At 39.6% G+C, this 18,673-nt stretch overlaps 1 protein-coding gene across 1 annotated transcript; it reads left to right on the plus strand.

Annotated features, from left to right (window-relative positions):
• Nucleotides 1-1,574: 1,574 nt before the first annotated feature.
• LOC111930197 (embryonic protein UVS.2-like) lies at nt 1,575-16,599 on the plus strand. The gene is made up of 11 exons (XM_023928146.2): nt 1,575-1,740; nt 1,903-1,927; nt 2,886-3,020; nt 4,192-4,309; nt 4,874-5,052; nt 8,705-8,786; nt 9,713-9,840; nt 11,566-11,681; nt 12,098-12,323; nt 13,425-13,543; nt 14,109-16,599. Exons 1-11 carry the CDS (start codon nt 1,672-1,674, stop codon nt 14,337-14,339), a joined length of 1,428 nt encoding a protein of 475 aa, XP_023783914.2. The 5' UTR covers nt 1,575-1,671; the 3' UTR covers nt 14,340-16,599.
• The last annotated feature ends 2,074 nt before the right edge of the window (nt 16,600-18,673 follow it).

The following is an 18,673-nucleotide window of genomic DNA, read 5'->3' on the forward strand; positions in this document are numbered from 1 at the left end:
GCTATCGGGCGATACAAGACTTTGGTCTATAAATTAGCCTTGATAAACATCCTTTGTTTCTGGCAGTCAGGAAAACTAATTAAACCATGGGATAAATCCCTTGCTTTGAGGGCTTTTTTCTTCCCATGGAATGAATATGCAAAACTGTATGGCAGAACTTCAAAGGGCCCTCCCATCCCTGCTTGCTGCACACCTGGAGTGACCCAGCTGCAGGCTCTCCACAGTGATCTGGTCTTGTTCTCTTGCTTTTATTGCCTAATAACTCCTGCTCTCTCCTCTGTCATTTTGTGATGTGTAGCAGAAATACACTCCTGTGACTCCTTCTGTCTCTCTTTTGAGCCTGATCTTGAATAGACACAGAGGTTGCATGGAACTGTACTGGAGCAGCTCTAGTTAACGATGTAACAAACTAATGAGGACTTCTGAACTTCATCCTCTGATCAGCCAAACGAAAAAGAGTCCTTTTTATCTGCACCTCATTATTTTTCTACATGGAAATGATAAATGCAAATAAATTGTGGAAGTCACAGAGATGTGGAATGTTTTAGAAAGCTGAGGAGCAAACTGTTAGTAGAGGAAAATGAAAACAATAGTAGCAAAGCTTTACATAATATCAGCTAAAATTTTCCTAGCAAAGTACTCCTCAGAAACAAAGGACCAGCCCATATATCTCTCTGGAAAGGCACTTATCATCTTGATTTGCTGTGGACCACATAGGTTCCTCAAAATATTGTTCTTGCAGGAAATGTCAAAGGTTTTCTTGCTTTTTTCTTAAAGATCAGATACAGTAAATCTTTACGATTTTCAGTAGCTCCTCAGTATTTTTTCAGGGGACCTGCCTGCCTATGGTGATGTTCATGTGGCTTTAGCATGAATATTCTAATTTTTTGGCTTATTCTTACAGTGTGAGTTTTCTAGAATTCAGTCTGCTTTTCTAGTCTTGTTTCTATTCATGGACATCAAAGGAAGGAGGGCTTCCCAGAAGCTGGGAAGCCAAAACTCTGTGACCTGGTGGTTTTATGTATTTGCAGACTCCAGATAGACACACCATTTCTGTCAGCAATGATTATATTGCAAGATACCATGTTGGAATAAGGATTTCTGTCAACAAGCAGATTCATCTCTGACTCCAACAGATTTTTAGTGCTCCTGGCCAGAAATGCTTGGCTGGGAGCTGTGCAGAGAGGACAAGCAGATAGATGGGCTCTGCAGAGCAAACTAAGGCAGTAAACAGTGGGTTTAGTGGTAGTAAACGAAGGAGTTACTATCACAGGTAGTCAGTGTGGATGGATCAAAGAGTTCCTTGAGATGGAGTTTTGCTGTAAACAGACTGCTGCCGGATATCCTGTCCCTTGGTCAGCAGTGGGGGGACCTGCAGCAGCTCATGGCTTCTTCTTAGAATTAAAGATGAGTCACTTTAAGGTTACTGAATTTTCTTTCCTATTGCTCCACTTCCTCTGTTTTCTGAAGATAAATAAGAAATGAGAGCCTGGAAATTCTCTTGAGAGGTCCTGCAGCTTGTTTGTTTTGTGAAAATACTTCTTGTTATCTAATTTTGTTACGCTTGTTAACAACAGCAGCAGCTTTCCCATACAACTTGCCCCAAGTAAACTAACCACAATTTTGAGAACTGAGCTGCAGAGCAGAGAAGACCATCCTGGAAATTTGAAGATGAAGTACTTTCTTCTGCCAACTCATTTAGCATTTCTCTGTAGCTTTGCACTAAGTAAACCTGTCCAGGTGTGTCCCTGCTCTGAGATGTTGAGAATTTCCATTGCTGCTGCTGAGTTACTCTATCTTAAAATTAATTAGAAACTCTTACTGCTGTGTTTCTGCTTGATAGAAGTTTTCTGCTATGGAGATGAGCATGTACTAAAATATACGTGCTCTTTTTTTTTCCAGATACCTACAAGAAAGGATGACTCAGGTGAGTTTAATTGTAATTATTATATAATAATGAATGGTTTTGGTGGAGCTGCCTCAATATCATGATTTGGTGTCTTTTTCTCTTTGAAAATGTTTTCTTTTCTCCACCATCAGTGGAAGGCAATTCACAGAACTCAAATGTGTTTTAAAGTCACATTCAGTGTGATTTTTTTATGCTGTTATGATAAAGAATTTAAGAAGAATATTGAACAGTTGCTGCATGAAATGTTCTTTTTCATATGTAGCCCTAGCAAATCGGAATATTTTTCACTTTGTTCTCTTTCTTATGTGATATATGGTACTTTCCTGTCTGCTATACCCAAGACTTCTGACATTTTTTTGCCTAATAACAGATAGCTTTTGTCTGTGAGAAATGTATTCCCAGTGTTTTAATGTCAGAACTGAGGAGCACGTCACAATGTCTTATGTCAAATTCACAGTTAACCTGGAAATTAATAGCTTGCATACATTCAATATGCGTGATAAAAATAGTGATTTCTTTCGTATGTTTAATTCTATTTTTCAAGAGGTCAATTATAATTTTTCTTTAATTCCACAAGCTCTAATGAAGAGAACAATGACTTATAACACTTAGCATTCCCCTCTGAAAGCTCCCAAAGCTTCTTAAGCTAAAGTTTATTTAGTCACAATTTGATTACAGCTGCACTATGACATTAATACTAAACTTTTTTAAAATTTTATTTTGTTTTTATTTATTTGTTTGTTTGTTTGTTTATTTATTTATTTTTATTAATACTAAACTTTTCTATCCAGGAAGCAAGGCAGATCTAACCAGTCTAGTATACTAATCCTTCCGCACATTATTAGGAAATAAACTTCAGTGAAAGAAGTTTCCAAAGATGCAAAATCTTGGTTAGTGTGTACCTCTCACCTCTCTTTCTGCACACTTGTTTGCCTTCTCAGTGCCTTGTATGTTCTTTATTTTCTGCACCTGCCAGGTGAAATAGCTGTGTATGAAGGAGACATCCTATTAAGAAGGGGGCGACGCAGTGCAATTAACTGTGAGAGCTGTTTATGGCCCAAATCGCAAGACGGACTGGTCAAAGTTCCAGTTAACATCTCTTCTGATTTCTGTGAGTGTATGCCAATGGATGCTCCAAAGTTAGCCTTGATTTCCCTATCCCTATACTCCCTGTTATTTTATGTTTCTCTGGCATGCACTGAAAGCAACCTTTGCACAAGTGAGAATTTATTGACACATCTCTTTTTTTATCCTGTTAACCCCATGGAAGTTTGGCTAAGACTCCAAACAGATCACACTAAAATATCTGGTTACTTGGGCCAATAGTCATGTAACTAATTGTAATTTCAAATATGAGCTCGCTCCTGTTAGACACCATGTACTTTGATATTTAGGAAATACATTAGAGGAGGCATAATTTGTTCACATTATAAATGTATTTTTGTCAAAATTTCCACTAGGAACATGTTTTTGAACTTTATAGTTTTGTTTCAAATCTCTCATAGAAATATTCCCATGCTAGAATCCCTGTAGAGGCAAAAATGGAGGAAAAATCATTGGAGATATTATTTTCCTTTGCTGATTCCCTCCTTGTGAAAGGAACTGAGGAAAGCTCAATCTCTGTGTTACCCAGGCTGCTTCTCTGCCCATGTACCTCCAGAACTGCAGTATATACTCTTGTGGATAGGTGAGGGTTATTCCCTCTGTCTTCCTCTCTCCAAAGTTTAAATATTAGGAAATTGAGATACACATCAGTTGTAGATGATTCATAACTGAGGAAGCCAAATTAGGCCAAAATGTTCCAAAGTAGATAAACACTCTGATCTTTATTTGGTACCTGAATAGAAACAGTGATCTTCAGAGCCTTGGCTGTCTCAAGTGATTCCAAGGGGTCTGTGGCAAGCAGTTGCTCTTTCTGATAAACAAAACAGGGTTTTGGTGCTTAGCTACAATCAGATGGCTCATTTGGGATATTTTAATCCAATTATTTGTATCTGAAACTGCCTCATTTCTTCTGTTCTGTCTAATGGAAGATATAATGCCAATCTTTTGCTTTCCATCTGCTGTCTCCTAAATAATATGGGATAGCTGTAATTGTTATACTCCCCCATAAAAGTCCGATCAGTTTGAAAATCTCTGAATGTCTGGTGCCCTTTTTTTACTATACTTGTATGATAAAGAGCTAACAACTGCTGTGAAGTTTTGAAGGAATGCACCCCATCAATGCACTTTGTTTTTTGATTAACCAAGAAAGATTTCTCCTGGCCCCCTTCTCTTTCTAGCAATAACAGAGAGGTCTTGGATTGCTGATGCTTTGCAAGAGATCTCCACACTGACCTGTGTGCAATTTGTAAATCGCACTACAGAAACAGACTATGTTTATGTTGAGCGAGGGCAGAGGTAAGCTCCCGTCTTCTGAGAGTGGCAGCACTCAAAAGGTCTTTCAGATTCTTCTGGTTTGTTTTGAATTTTAGTGATTGGTTTGGGTTTTTTTTTTTTTAATTCATCCTAGCAGTAAAGATTTAGAGACAAAGTGCAATTTTTAATTTTTCTTTAGATATACTGGTAGTTACATCAGCTAATAGGCTGCAGTAATAAGTGTGTGTGTGTGGATTTAAAGATAATGGGGTGTAATTCAAAATAAGATTTTTTTCTTAATTGTTGTAAACATTTAAATAAGTATAATTCCTTCAGGTTCTTTGTTTAACACTTTATACTGTTTCACCTTAGTTTTATATAGCAATTTTACTGGTTTAAAATTTGCCATCCTCATCACAAAGGCTTCATTTCCCTCCCACTGTGTCATTTGACAGCTTCCAGAAGCCTAAATATCTCATGCCAGGGACTATTTGCATGTCCCCTGCTGTGGCTGCATATCTAGAGAACCTTGGTGACATAATCAATGCATCTATATATTTGTATTTGTAAATGTGATCCTTTTGGTTATTGATTGCTTATTCTCAGCTGCTGGTCTTACTTTGGAAAGATTGGAGGTCGTCAAGCAGTAGGTCTGGTGAAAAATGGTTGCATGGATAAAGGAGCAATTCAGCATGAAATGAACCACGCTCTGGGTTTCATCCATGAACAGGCACGGAGTGATCGGGACAGGTTTGTCAAGATTATGTGGGAACACATAGTGGCAGGTATGTCCACTAAATCTTAAGAGAAAATATATCCTTACAGTTAAAGGAGAATGTTTCTCTTGTGAACAAGAATGCAAGTAAGGAGCATGATTAATGCTGGCTGAATTGCAGCAGCAGCAGTAGCACATTCAGTGTGATGGAATTTCTTGTTCAGTGTTTGTATTAAGGGAATTTCTTGTTCAGTGTTTGTATTAAGGGACTTTCTGTGGTTACACCTATGGCAGTGTTAAAGATGCAGCCTAAAAGTAGCTCTATATTCTTATTTTGATTGCCATCTTGAGCCCATACCCCAAAATACCAGGATCATCAGGATTACAAAATGTTATTGCAAAGACAATGGCCAGGAGGTGAGGCTATGGGACCCTTAAATGAGGGGTGTGAAGTGTGACATTCAGGATCATGATGGGTAACCACACACAACAATTCTATCCCGGGAAAGCCATGGAATTAGGGGAAGGCAGCCAGTAGGCATCTTGGCAGTGAGTGAAATACACATATCCTAAAATGTGTATGAACAAGTGGCTCAAGTGTGGAGACTTTGGAAACACATGCAACCATTAGCATCTGCAAAATTCTGGGACCTGGCTTGATGTGAGAGGAAAGACTCAAATTATTTCCACCTTGTGGACAGGATCATATACACATGAAAAGATGGAGCCGTGGGGAGCAATCAGGAGTGCTAATTCTGTAGAGGAAAAATGAGTGGGTACTATTTATGGAAAGGAATGCAGAATGAAAAGGTTGGGCAGGTGCCCATAATCTGTGTGCTGGGAACATGGGCTCATCATGTACAAGAGCTGCAGTCTCTGGGGAGGAAAAGGTAGAGAGAATGGCAAGAAATCCAAGGGGAAGTGAGACAGCGGTCCATAGAAGGAAAATATCAGAAGAAAGTATGCAGGGAGTCACTTGTCTGACATCTGTTAGAGAGCTGAGTTATCCATAACAACTGTAAAAATACAATAGCCAATTTAGTTCATTATAGAAAATAATAGTAAATTAGGCTGGACAATTGAATATTAAATTCTATTAAGTCTCTTCAACAAATAAGATACTCAACTACTCAGTATCATGCACAGCTAAAAATATATCCATCTTCTTCTCCAGATGGAACTTGATTGTTTTTATTGCAAATTCCTAGCACACTGTTCTCCAAACTTTCTTCAGCTATTCCCATGATATCCTAAGTAAATTCCATTTTTGTTGTTCTTTATTGAGGTTTCAGCCCTAGTGTTAAGGTGTAGTTTTGCTGTGAGTTGTTCGCCATTGTACGACAAGGGTGTACCGTGTTTGAAATGTCAGCAAAAGATGTGCTAGGAAAGAGAAGTTGAAAACATGAAATTATATTCACTAAACACACATAATCTTACACTAGTTTTGCAAAGGGAACTCCACAGGTTCAGATGTCATAATTCCTGAAGGATACAAATGTAACCAAGCTCTGATTCAGGCACAGTATCATGAAATTATAAATGAGGGGGAAGAGGTAAAGAGGACAAGGGTTTTTCAAAGGAGATGAGGTCTATCACTGGTGTTTTGAGTGTTCACCATGGGTGGAGAATGAGATGATTGTTGTGGCAAGGGAGTTGAAATGCAGAGTGCACAGCTCAAGCACTGTAGGGAAAAAATACAAATATATGAAGGGAAAAGGAAATGGAGAAAAAGCTATGTTCATGAAGACTGTAATGTTAAAACATGCTGCTGTTAACAGTGCTGATGCCAGAGCTCCTGCTGACCTTGATGGTGCAGAACTAGACCTCAAGATCTTTTCCAGCATCTCAGCTTACTCACACAAGCTGTTTTTCTCCTGCCAGGACTTTCATATTGTGAATATTTTCTGGCTTTTGTTTTTATCCAGCAATTTACCTTGGAAGCCATCCTACTTCTTTGTTTGGACAAAATGCAGCCTGATCAGTTGCTGTCCACTTAGCTACTGGAAACTCAGTTTGTTTTTCCTACCCTTTTGTGAAAAAAAATATATTCAGAGTCTTCAGCCATAGTTTCTTTTTCAGCTCTTCTGAGTCATTGCACTTATATTCTGGCAGATTTTTTTTTTCTTTTTTGAGAATGGAAAAGATGGGGTAAGTCCCCAGACATGTGCAGGTCTAGACAGCCAGATCTCTCTGACATGTGATGAGGTAGGTAGTAGTTTGCTGGCAGCACCTTAGTCCAGCCAGGATGCTGTCACTTTTTCTTTATTTAGCAAACTAATTCAGCAAAGCACTTCTGTGCCAAACAGTAGCCATATGCTTCAATGTTTCACCAGGTTTGAACTGTGTTCTCTGTTCATCACCTCAAAAAAAGCTGCACACTAGCTGATAATTCTTTCTGAAGTCAGTATAGCAGATAAGAGGGACTGAGATTAGAACAGAGTCAGGAAGGCAAATACTGTTGAGAAACAGTTTAAGCCTTGACTGAGTTTTACAGTTATGAAAAGCTCCAAATTCATGTTTATCCACAAATTTTCTGTTACTTGGGGATTTCAAATCTTCTCTTTCATCTCTTAGCCCTCAGTCCAGGACCAGTGCTGAAGAACATTACTGGCTGAGATCTGCTCTGGCTGCAAGCCTGACAGCTGTGTTAATCTCAAGGATGTCCAACTCTGAACTCTTGTCCAGATGGTCTGTGGTTTACAAACCACATTTGTAGTTACAATAATGAAGGTACAGAACTGGAAAGTAGTGCTCAGTGGCTAGGGCTTTAGTCTTAATGCCAGGCTGGCTGCATTCAGCTCACTGCTCTGACAGTGCTTGTTTGCCTCTCTCACCATGGAGAAGAGACCCAGCATGTAATTCATATTCATGATCTCCAGTCAGTGAGAAAAAAAAATGTCTTCATATGAAACTCTTTCCAACTGTGTCTCTCTTTCTTTCCCTCTCATCTGACTATCTTGGAAGCCGTAAGGAATAGCTTCAGTGCCTAACTTGGAGAAAGAAAGCTAGGTGATGTGAAATCCCATCTCTGTCCCTGGGCCCCAGCCCTGTACCAGTGTAACACCTTCTTATCTCATATTGGCTTTTTAAGGTTAAACAGATGAAAAGTGATGAGATGCTCAGCAGCTGTTCTGACAGAATTTGTTTTTCTGCTCCATGTGAGTCATATCGCTTCACGCTAGTCACTACTGATGGGTTTGACCAGAGACAAAACCAGAACATGTCCAGTAGCATGGGCTCCGGGACAGGGAAAATGTATTCCTTTCTTTTGTGGCATTATAACCCTATGGTGGAAGAACTCAGCAAGATATCACCCATGCATAGCTCTGAATTTTTCATCTAGGTGGTCAGCCAGATTTCACTCTCAAGGTATGCAGCTTTGGGGACATAGTTTGGATGCTTATGGTATTCAAGATAATGCACTGAAATGTATTTGGAGACACCCTAATGAAGATGGACAGAGGAATACTTTGCTTCAAGAATAGAATGTATTCATTGATTATATCAAAATTTATTTGATTAACTTTATATTCTGAAACCTACTAGACTGTAAAAATGGGTTCCCATGGATTTCAAAAATCTCTAGTGGTTTTGAAACATCCAAGATCTCATGAGAACACATATTGGTATCCTATGTTACTCTCTAGATTATGACAGCAGGGAGTGTACTATTAGAGCATTAATAATTGTTCTGACTGAAATGTTGCTTTCCTACCTTACAGGGGAACAAGGGAACTTTGGAAAAATGAATTCCAAAAACCTGGGCCTTCCCTATGACTACTCTTCAGTGATGCACTATGGCGCGTAAGTTGTTTGTGGAGGTATCCTTTCAAAGGAGCAAACACCTTTCAGATCTTCTGCTCAGATCTAGGAAGAAGAAGTTGCTTGTTCAGGGAGTGACTTTTGCTGTTCATTTAAAATTGAGTGCATGGACATAATTAAGGGTGAGCATTTGTCAGCAGGATTCATGGAAAACAAGAGTTGATATGGATAGAATCGAAACATAGGACCACATTTTCTTCCAACGTACTCTTGCCTCTTGCTAAAGGCCTTTGACATGGCTGTGGCCCAAAGTCTAACTACTGAATCACTGATCTAAACCAGTTCTGAAGCTTAAATTATTTTGTAAATGTAAATGTAGCATGTAGGCATGTAAATGTAGTAACAGCTGATCATAGACAACAACATTCAAGTATAGAGGCAAGAAAGATGCAATTTTTTATATCATTGAGATGTTGTGTGCTGCCCTATGTTAATCTGGGAACATTGTCTAAGGCTGTGTTTTAGTCCATAATGTACAAGCTTGTATCATGTCCTTCATTTCCACAAGCAAGTAACAATTTCTGAAAAAAAACATGAAATAAAACTGGACTAGCAGGAGGCAGGAAATTGCAAATAGCAAATTGGCAATTAGTAACTGAGACAGAACTATTTCTGCTCCTCTGCCTCAGGAACCAAGAAAGTGGGATTCAGTCCATTTTGCTTGACATTGGTGAAAGGCATTTTCACTCAGGACAGAGCAGCTTTTTCTGCTTGTTTGCTTTTACCTGCTCAACACCAAATATCTGCTATGCTGTTCCTCTTCAGGGAAGCTACCAGGTCTCTGAGAAGCTTCTTGTCCGTTTCCATTAAAATTCTGTTTATGTGGTACATGAAAAATGATCATGCAGTTAGAGAACTTCTCTGTCTATGGAAAGCAATCTAGAAATGTGATTTCCTTATTTCTACAGGTATGATTTCTCCAGCACTCCAGGAAAACCAACTATTGTACCAGTTCCTGATCCCTCTATACCTATTGGGCAGAGAGAAGGGCTGAGTAACTTGGATGTAGCTAAAATCAACAAGCTCTACAAGTGCAGTAAGTGTTGTAGGCAGAAGGCATGTGAATACTCCTGATGTCTGTAGGCACTGACAGACATCCCCAAAAGAAACTTTATTTAGCAAACTAAGGCACACAGTCCCTTCACTATGTCTCTCTCACCCTACAACACAAAACTGAACTGTCCCTGTGCCAAACTGCTGCCTTCTTGGAAAGGACAGTTTACTTTCAATAATTCACTCTCATTTTGAGTTATCCTCACCTAATCCTGCTCTTTGAGATAAGCAAAATCCATTAGAGAACTCATGGTTGCTACCTCTGTCAAAATCTCATTTCAGGAAAGGTCTGAAGGTTGCAAAGCATGTAAGCTTTTACTCAGCCATGACTATATCTTAGAGTCATGTGTATCAGTAGTGCCAGCAGATTTGTGATTTCTCTTAATTACAAAGTGACTGCAGGGCTGTAAGTATGGGTGCCATTCAGACTGATCAGAACACCTTTGAGGAGAAAACCATAGGCATGTATAGATATCTACTTTCTTGCCACATCCATTTCTTAATTCATGCCTGTAGTATCTTCAGGTCTAGAAATACCTAGATTTCCTCTGTAAACAGGAACTCTTCAGCCAAGATACACAGAACATCTTGGTATAACATCATGCTCCTGCACTGCATGGGTTTTGCTTCAACTACAAGGACAAAGGCTAATTGATTTATATGGTGTTTGACTTTTCTGAGATATTATTCAATTAGTTTCCACCAAAATAGCAAGAAGCATTAACAAGATCTAAATATTAGTGTACTAAATTCTGCTCTTGTGTTAGAACTTAATTAAAGAATTTGAATTGAGAAGAAATCAGCATTTCTTCAGCTGGATTGTTAGGTACAGAAATCATTGCTGAGAGTGGCTCCTCCAAATTCGCAACTTCAGATACAACAACTTCACAGTTTATGTGTCTCAAAGATAGTGATAACAAGTATTTAGCAATATTTATTCTTGACAGTGGGACTGGGAATGAATCACACTTCAGTACCATTACTATGCAATTTCATAATTAGATCTGTATGTTTTGGAAGAAAAGGACTAAATTTTAAAAAAAGGAGGAAAAACTTGGGAACTAAAGAAACCCATAAAAAGTCTAGTTGTCTCAGGAAAACTCAAGAGAAAAATGTCATAAATTCCCATGAGCAGATGTCATATATTCATATTCTGTAATTTGGGGAATTCAATAAAATGCAAAAAATGAAGATGTGGAAAGACAAAAGACAGATGAGATCAAACTTTGTATACCAGTCACTAGGTCTGTAGGTTGACTTCAGTGCTCTTTGTTACTATCTTCTCTCAGTGACTGCCTCTCTCAGCTTTGACAAAATCTTGTTTTTAAGCTTGATTTTTGTGCACACTTTTGAATACACATACAGCTGCTGATGGAAATTGATGTACTGCTGTCATTGAAAGTACTTCTGTTCATGAAAGTTCATGAAAGACCCAGGCCCTTTCTAGTAAACTGAAATATGTGAGGGAAGCCCTATTGCCTTTTAAAAAAACATTAGTAGCTGAAACAGGTAAGCACTTTAACTACCTTTGTTTCACTTGGAGGTTTTCAATAACTTGCATAGCAAGAACAGCAATACAGTTGTAAGCATTATAATTAATTTAGACAAGTTTGACTGCTGCAAATGATCGGAGAGACATGTCAGGCATTATGGGAGTATTTTTGTGCAGTTTTCATTCTCTTCAACACTGTTTGGTTCTTCCCTTCAGATTGCTGTAGCTCTGTGTTGCCTAAACCCAAAGGCTCGTTCTCCTCTGTCAATTACCCATCCCCATACCCGAACAATAGCAACTGTCTGTGGTTGATCCGCATCCGTCGAAGTAAGGTAACTTTTATTAGGAGAAAAAAGGGTTGAACCACAGTGTCCAGGCTACACAGCATTATTTTGCTACCAAGAGTAACTCCTGGGAGCCAGTTCATGGATCAAGACATTTATTTTGTTATGCAGTAAATGAAAGTCTCAACAATTTTCATAAGAGTTAAGACTATTAGAGGGATTATTTCACTTGATGTTTATGCAGTTCAGATTGGATGGCTTTTCAAAGACAAGCAGTAGTGAAACATCTGTCTCTGGGATCTGAGTAATAGGACAGCTAGGTGAAATCCTGTCCTCTTTTTATATAGAAAGTAAGGTTTCAGTAATACAGGGATAGTAAAATGAATATGAAGGTTCAAATAGATGGTTTGAGATTTTCCCTGTGTTTAACATTAAACCCAACTTTTGCTTTTTTGTTTCTCCAGATCTTCCTGCAGTTTGAGGCCTTTGATCTCCAACGCTCCTCAGACTGTTCTTCTGACTATATAAAAATTTACAATGGGAACAGCAAGAGCTCCCCTGTCTTGCTGGACAAGTACTGTGGGAAGGCTCCACTGCCCTCCTTAGTGGCATCTGGATCAACAATGCTGGTAGAGTTTGTAAGTGATGAGAGCATTACAGCCACAGGATTCAGAGCCTCCTACAACAGAGGTATGAACAACACTCCTTTACAAAGCCTGCAGAACAGCATTAGCAGTACATTTGTACAGAAGAAGTGAAAACTTTTAGTATACACTACAGAGTGGGTCTTTTTGCTGTCATTCTTCACACTTTTACAGCAACTGGAAATGCAGAAGGGTAGTAATGATGGGTCTGAAGGTTCACAGGAAACAGAAAATGGGATGTTGCATGGATCTTATGTTAGTTATCCTGAGGTCTTGCTCACATTCTTCCGAGAGCCTCTGCTAGACTTCTTCATATCTCCAGAACAATGTCTTTAAATAAAAACAATGCAATAACTGACATTAATAGGAGAAGTGCAGCCAAAGAGCACAAACTCTGCAGAATCAACAAGAGACCTCAATCAATGGGTTGCAAAGCCTTTATCTGCACAAGACATTATTCAAGGTTTTGTGGAATTTTATGCAGCAGGAGAGGTACTGACCTTGGGTACCTTACACCTTCTGAATTAAAAGTTTTCTTCGTGTACATGAAACACAGTACTTCCTGTAGACATGTGAGGGGTGCCTTTTTTGCAAACACAAATACATTCTGGACTGCCAGACCAAATTCTGTTGTGCTGTGACATGCTTTCAGCAAGAAGGCAGTAGCCCAAAGTTGCCTTATTTCAACTGCAAAGCCAAACTTCTTTAGAGCATAAATTGAAGAAATCTTAGAAAAAAATATTATTTTTACTCTTTTTGCTTTATTCAATGGAATAATTTCTAGAAAGCACTAGATCTAGCTTGATAATGCAATCTTGAATACTTGAGCTGCTTCTTTTCTGAAGGGCAGTTAGTGTCATCAGAATGCTATGCTAATATGGTAACAGTTGATTGGAAAGACAGATACAGCTTTAGATGCAGCATTTCCCTGTCCTCCAGAGATTATTTATCAGACATGTTTCTAGTTCCTTCAGTACAGCTGCTGGTGCAAACACTACGTGGAGAAATAAGGTGCTTCAGCAGTAGATTTTCATGGTAGCACATTTTTTTCTTGGTTTGAAGAAATAATACAGTAGGGTGTAAGCAAGCTCATTTATACTGATAAAACACTCTTGTTAATATAAAGGTTTTCTCCTTTACTTCTTAGTGAATTGTGGAGCCACTTTCAGAGATTCAAAGGGAGTCATCACCTCTCCAAACTACCCCAATAAATACCCCAAAAACCGAGCATGTTTCTGGGTCATCACTTCTCCAGTAGGATACAAGGTAAGGCACAGACAAATTCATTTCTGGGTTTCATCACTGTTCTCTGATGAAACCTATGTTTCCCTTGAAGAATAAGAGCTGTTATGTCACTTTTTCAGCAGGCATTCTCAGAGTAAAAATGTCAAAGCAAAAATTAATTTTAAGAATTTATGCTGGATCTTGGTATCTATAGCTCAGCAAGGGAAAACCTTTACAAGTGCAAGTGAACTCTTATCAATCTAGCCTGTACCACAAGGCTTTGCTCAAAATAATCCCTAGGCAAGAGCTCCCACTAGAAAACTGAAACATCACACAGAGCTGTTTTTATATTTCTCTAGAGGAAAGAATGTGAAGCATAGAAGATCAATCTTGTCCCTTGCTTCTTCTTCCAATCCAAATACTGATGAACTAAGCAAATAATTTGCTACTAATTTGCATTGCCATATGGGATCAGGATGTGATGCATACACAGAATAAAAAATGGTGCCTGCACACAAGGAGTTTAGAGTATTTGTTGTTGTTAAAATATGGGTAAGAAAAAAGGCTGCAACCTGGAAACAAAGTGCTTTGGTTGTATTTTCTCCAGATATCTCTCAAAACATTATCCTTTGAGCTGGAATATAGTGACAAATGTATCTATGACTACTTGCTCATACATGATGGAAGCCGCCCTACATCACCTGCAGTTGGCCCTTACTGTGGGACAGAGAAGGTTGCAGACTTTACTTCCACTGGGAACTTTGTGCTGGTTGAATTCCACAGTGATTTAGTGTGGGAGTTGCCTGGATTTGTGATGAGTTATACATTTGCTAGGTAAGTACAATACAGATGGGATTTGAAAAACACAGAATGAGAGTAAGAGTTCAGCTAGCCACAGGTAAAAGTCAAGATGCCACCAATTTCAGAAAAAAAAATATATAGCCTGATGCCTTTAACAAGCATGAAGTTTGACCTCATAGTCTTACAACTACAGTTAATTTCCATGGTGAATCACAGACAGAAATGTTCCTGCCCATGGGATGCTTCTGTCTGAGACTGTATGCTTTTTATTATAGTATTCTCATTGCTGGTGTTACATGGTCAAACACAATAGCAGAGCTGAAACTATGTAAGCAGATGTCCAAGAACTTCTAGTGGTAGAAACTGTGCCCATAAAAAATTTCAGAACATGACTGTATGGCAACTTTAACCTGTATTCTGGCAAATGCTATCACCCAGCCTTAATGTGCATTCCAGCATGCATACAGAAAAATCTTCAGACACATTTATTTATGTTTTGAAGCCAAGATCACTTACACAGTTCATATAGGCACCAGAGCTTAGCCTGGAAATCACCACTTGACACCAAACAAGTGGTGTCATGGAACAGCATGACATACAGTACCTCAACTCAAAGATTTGCACTACTCCTCTGTGAGATGAACCAGGTCAGGGAACAGATTTAACTAAAGAAACTTAAGTTAAGAGTGGCAGGAACAAGCAGTGAGGGAGAAGGAATGGAATGAAGCACCTATTGTCGTCACTTTGCTGCTGCCCGAGTCAGGTATTGAAATTGTCTACAAGGTGTTACCAAAATATTTTTTTTTTAAATGAGGCCTGAAAACCTAATGCAAGGACCATTGACTTTTCTCTTTGGAGAGCATTTTAGATGTGAAGTACCTTGTTTGTAGAGAGAAATCCTCCTCTAAGGAGATGACTGGAGTAGAGAAAGAAATCACCACTGTAAACACCTAACACTTTGCCTTGATTTGATGTATTCAGAATTAAATGCTAGTGCCAAACTGGGAGATGCCAAAACATAATGGATAATAAAAGATTTTGCTGAAATTATGTCTTTGTGAAGAAGAGCATGTAGAAATTGTCAATTTGCTTTCCTAGTGCAGCCAAGAAAATTTTGAATTATGATGACTTTGTAGCAGTGGGTCGCAGGGGTTTAAGAACTGTAAGGTTTTGATTTTTAAGCACTGGTTAATTTTCATCCACAGAAGAAGGATAATTGATAAGTTTTGGACATCAGGGTTTAAAGCTTGCTTGCATCATGGTGGGAAAGTGCATGCACAGCAGGCAAGAAATATTTCTATTTCTTACAAACTCCAATCTTATGGCTATAAAAAGAATTTCTTCATTTTATTTGGCTCACTATTTAGATTGGCATATTTTTGGAAAATGTAACCATTTCATCAGCATGACAGAAAATTAAACTCTACTTCTATTTTTAAGTTTGGCTTCACACTGAAAAAAATGCTAATTCTTCTCTTTGAGTCTGAGGACTTTGATGGAGGTGCAAAAGTAACAACCCCATGACAACTCTCACTGTATAAAAAAGTTGAACATGTCCCTGTTTTAAACACACAGTGCTGAACAGCTTTGTAACTTGAGTGTTACTTTAGATTCCCTTCCCTTGGTCTGATGTGGAGCTCTACATACGTGCAATGTTTTAGATGTTCATCCATATTTGGTAAAAGAATGAACAGCATATTCCAAAAGCAATATACCACATACAGGAATACTGGTCTTGCAATTTGTCCCTAGAAATATGGTTTTAAGTAGGACATTGCCCATGTATAAACACACTTATGTTCTGAACTATATGAAGGAAGAGTAACCAGCTAGTAGACACAAGGGACAGTATAGTCAAAAGTTTAGGATTCAAATACCACAATAGGAGGATTTTCAGAAGCTCTAATTAAAGTTCAGCACTCACTTAACACACTCTTGAAATCCAGGATGTAAGGATTTAACCTCAAAACACAGAGGTGTCTAGCAGTGATGAATATATGCATTCCCATAGATGTATATAACTCAAGACACAAACAGGTTACTTTGATTGCATACAAAACCAGATGTTTTTAAAGAGAGACCCACTTCCACAAGCCTCTGTGTGTGTAAGAAATAGGAGTGTTTGTATTCCTTTTTTTACCTGCTTTGAGATTGTCCTGGTTCCTACCTGAGAGGCAAATCAGAGCCTTTGAGTTGTATGCTTTTTGTAGTCTGTAAGAACCGGAACAGAGATCTGTCAATTATTGCTGCAGAAGAAAAAACAGCCTGGAATAAAACATTACCGAAGCACACAAAAATGTACTATTCATAGGTCTATTTTTGTGTTTAATTTAAAACACATTTCCCTTACATAAATAAATAACTGTGGTTGAGATGACACTTGCATGACTACAACCCCGGTTATTGAATCATAGAACAGTTTGGGTTGAAAGGGACACATAAAGGTCACTTAGTCCAAAACCATACAATAATCATCTTCAACTAGTCCATGTTGCTCAGAGCCCCATCCAACTTGACATTAAATGTTTCCAAAGGTGGAATATCCACCATCTTTCTGGGCAACCTGTTACAATGCCTCACCACCCACACATAAAAAAATGTATCTTTATATCTAGACTAAATCAACCCTCTTTAGTTTAAAACCATTGTCCCTTGTCCACAACATTTTTTTACCCTGCTAAAATTCTTGTTCCCATCTCATATAAGCCCCCTGTAAGTACTGAAAGGCTGCAATAAGGTCTCCCCAGAGCCTTCTTGTCTCTTGACTCGACCCAACTCCCTCTGCATGTCCTCGTAGGAAAGGTGCTCCAGCTCCCTAATCGTCTTTGTGGCCCTCTTCTGGACCTGCTCCACCAGGTTCTTGTCTTTTCTGTGCTGAGGACCCCAGACCTGGATGCAGCGCTCCAGGTGGGAGCTCCCCAGAGCAGAGAGCAGCTATAACTATGTAGGACGGAGAATGTACAACTTGCTGTGCCACAACCGAGTTTGGCAAGAAGAAAACATACAAACCAAAGCCCATTTAAACCCTCCTGCACTTCAAATAGACATTGAAAACCTTATAGGCTAAGTCGTCACGTAGGATTTTATACTCGAGTTCTCTTTACCATGGGAAACACCCGCGGGGCAAAAAAAATAGAGAAATAAAGGGAAGCTGCTGCTGCTCTGCTGCCACATGGCCTTGGGCTCAGGAGCTGGAGAGGCGCGGGGGCCGGGCCCCCTCTGGCGGACACCTGCAGGGAACGGGAGCGTGTAGCGCCTCTTCTGCAGACAGGTGACAGAGACAGGGCTCCCCCCCCGCCCTGGCCGCGGCTCCCAGCTCCATGGGCAGAGCAGCCCGGGCGTTTCTCAGCAGGCAGCCTCAGTTTCCCGGCCGTGATCCCCCCGCGCACCTTGCTCCGCTGGCAAGGTTTCCTCGGGTGGCTGCTTGTATTTTCCCCTCAAGGGCTGCACTCCAAATTCCACCTGTTAATCGGTAGGTTGCACTGTAACATCAAGGTTGAAGTCTCCTGGCCCTGTTTTGCCATTGAGCACTCAAAGACAATGAAGCCTTTTATTTGAGTTTATATTTGTCTCGATTCCTTGCTTTATGCCTACAATATCTAAAATGTCCAGGTGGTCTCCAACACAATTGCTAGACACATGCAAAGTTTAACTTCCAATTGTCTTTCTAATGTTTTTTACCATTAAAAAACCTAACCAAAAAAGCACACAAATGCCAAAAATGAAAGATCGAGGGGAAAACCCCCTCCCCCCCTTTTTTTTTCCTTTAAATTTATCTTTATTCAGATATTAAGGAGTTTTACTTCCTCGAATAAATCAGTCCGTTTCTTAATTTGTGTACGTTTTTACAACGTGGGGTTATATATTAAACTGGAAAGAATGCACAGTGTACCTGCAGACCCACGCTGTTAACAGGATGACTCATTTGCACTCCGTGACTGTTTTTTACAAGCACCGCAGGACATTTACCCCTGAGGGCAGGCGGATCAACACTGGCAGAAGGATGGGCTGGGGGTATCTGGAGTGTTGTAGTTCAGCTGATTCTTGCTCTTCTGAGACAGGATCTCACCACAGGTTTAGAACTGAAAAAAAAAAAATAAAAAAAGAAAAAAAACCCCTCGTAAACCCAGAGTAGCCTCAGGGCAACACTGTCAGCATTAGCGAATACACTTTTTTGTCTTATTAACACCCAAGAACAGCCGATGCCCTCCGGGACACGGCGCCTCCGGCGTGGGCGGGCAGCGGCACCGGACTGCAAGAACCAGAATGCATCGCGCGGCGATGGTAGCCCGGCCGGCTCGGCGCTGGGGCCGTGGGGAATCCTGGGCAGTGTAGTTTATTCGCGGAGAGCCCCCTGGCGTCTGAAGGCGG

The sequence above is a fragment of the Cyanistes caeruleus genome, chromosome 6 (assembly GCF_971803275.1).
Source record: "Cyanistes caeruleus chromosome 6, bCyaCae1.hap1.1, whole genome shotgun sequence".
Lineage (NCBI taxonomy): Eukaryota > Metazoa > Chordata > Aves > Passeriformes > Paridae > Cyanistes > Cyanistes caeruleus.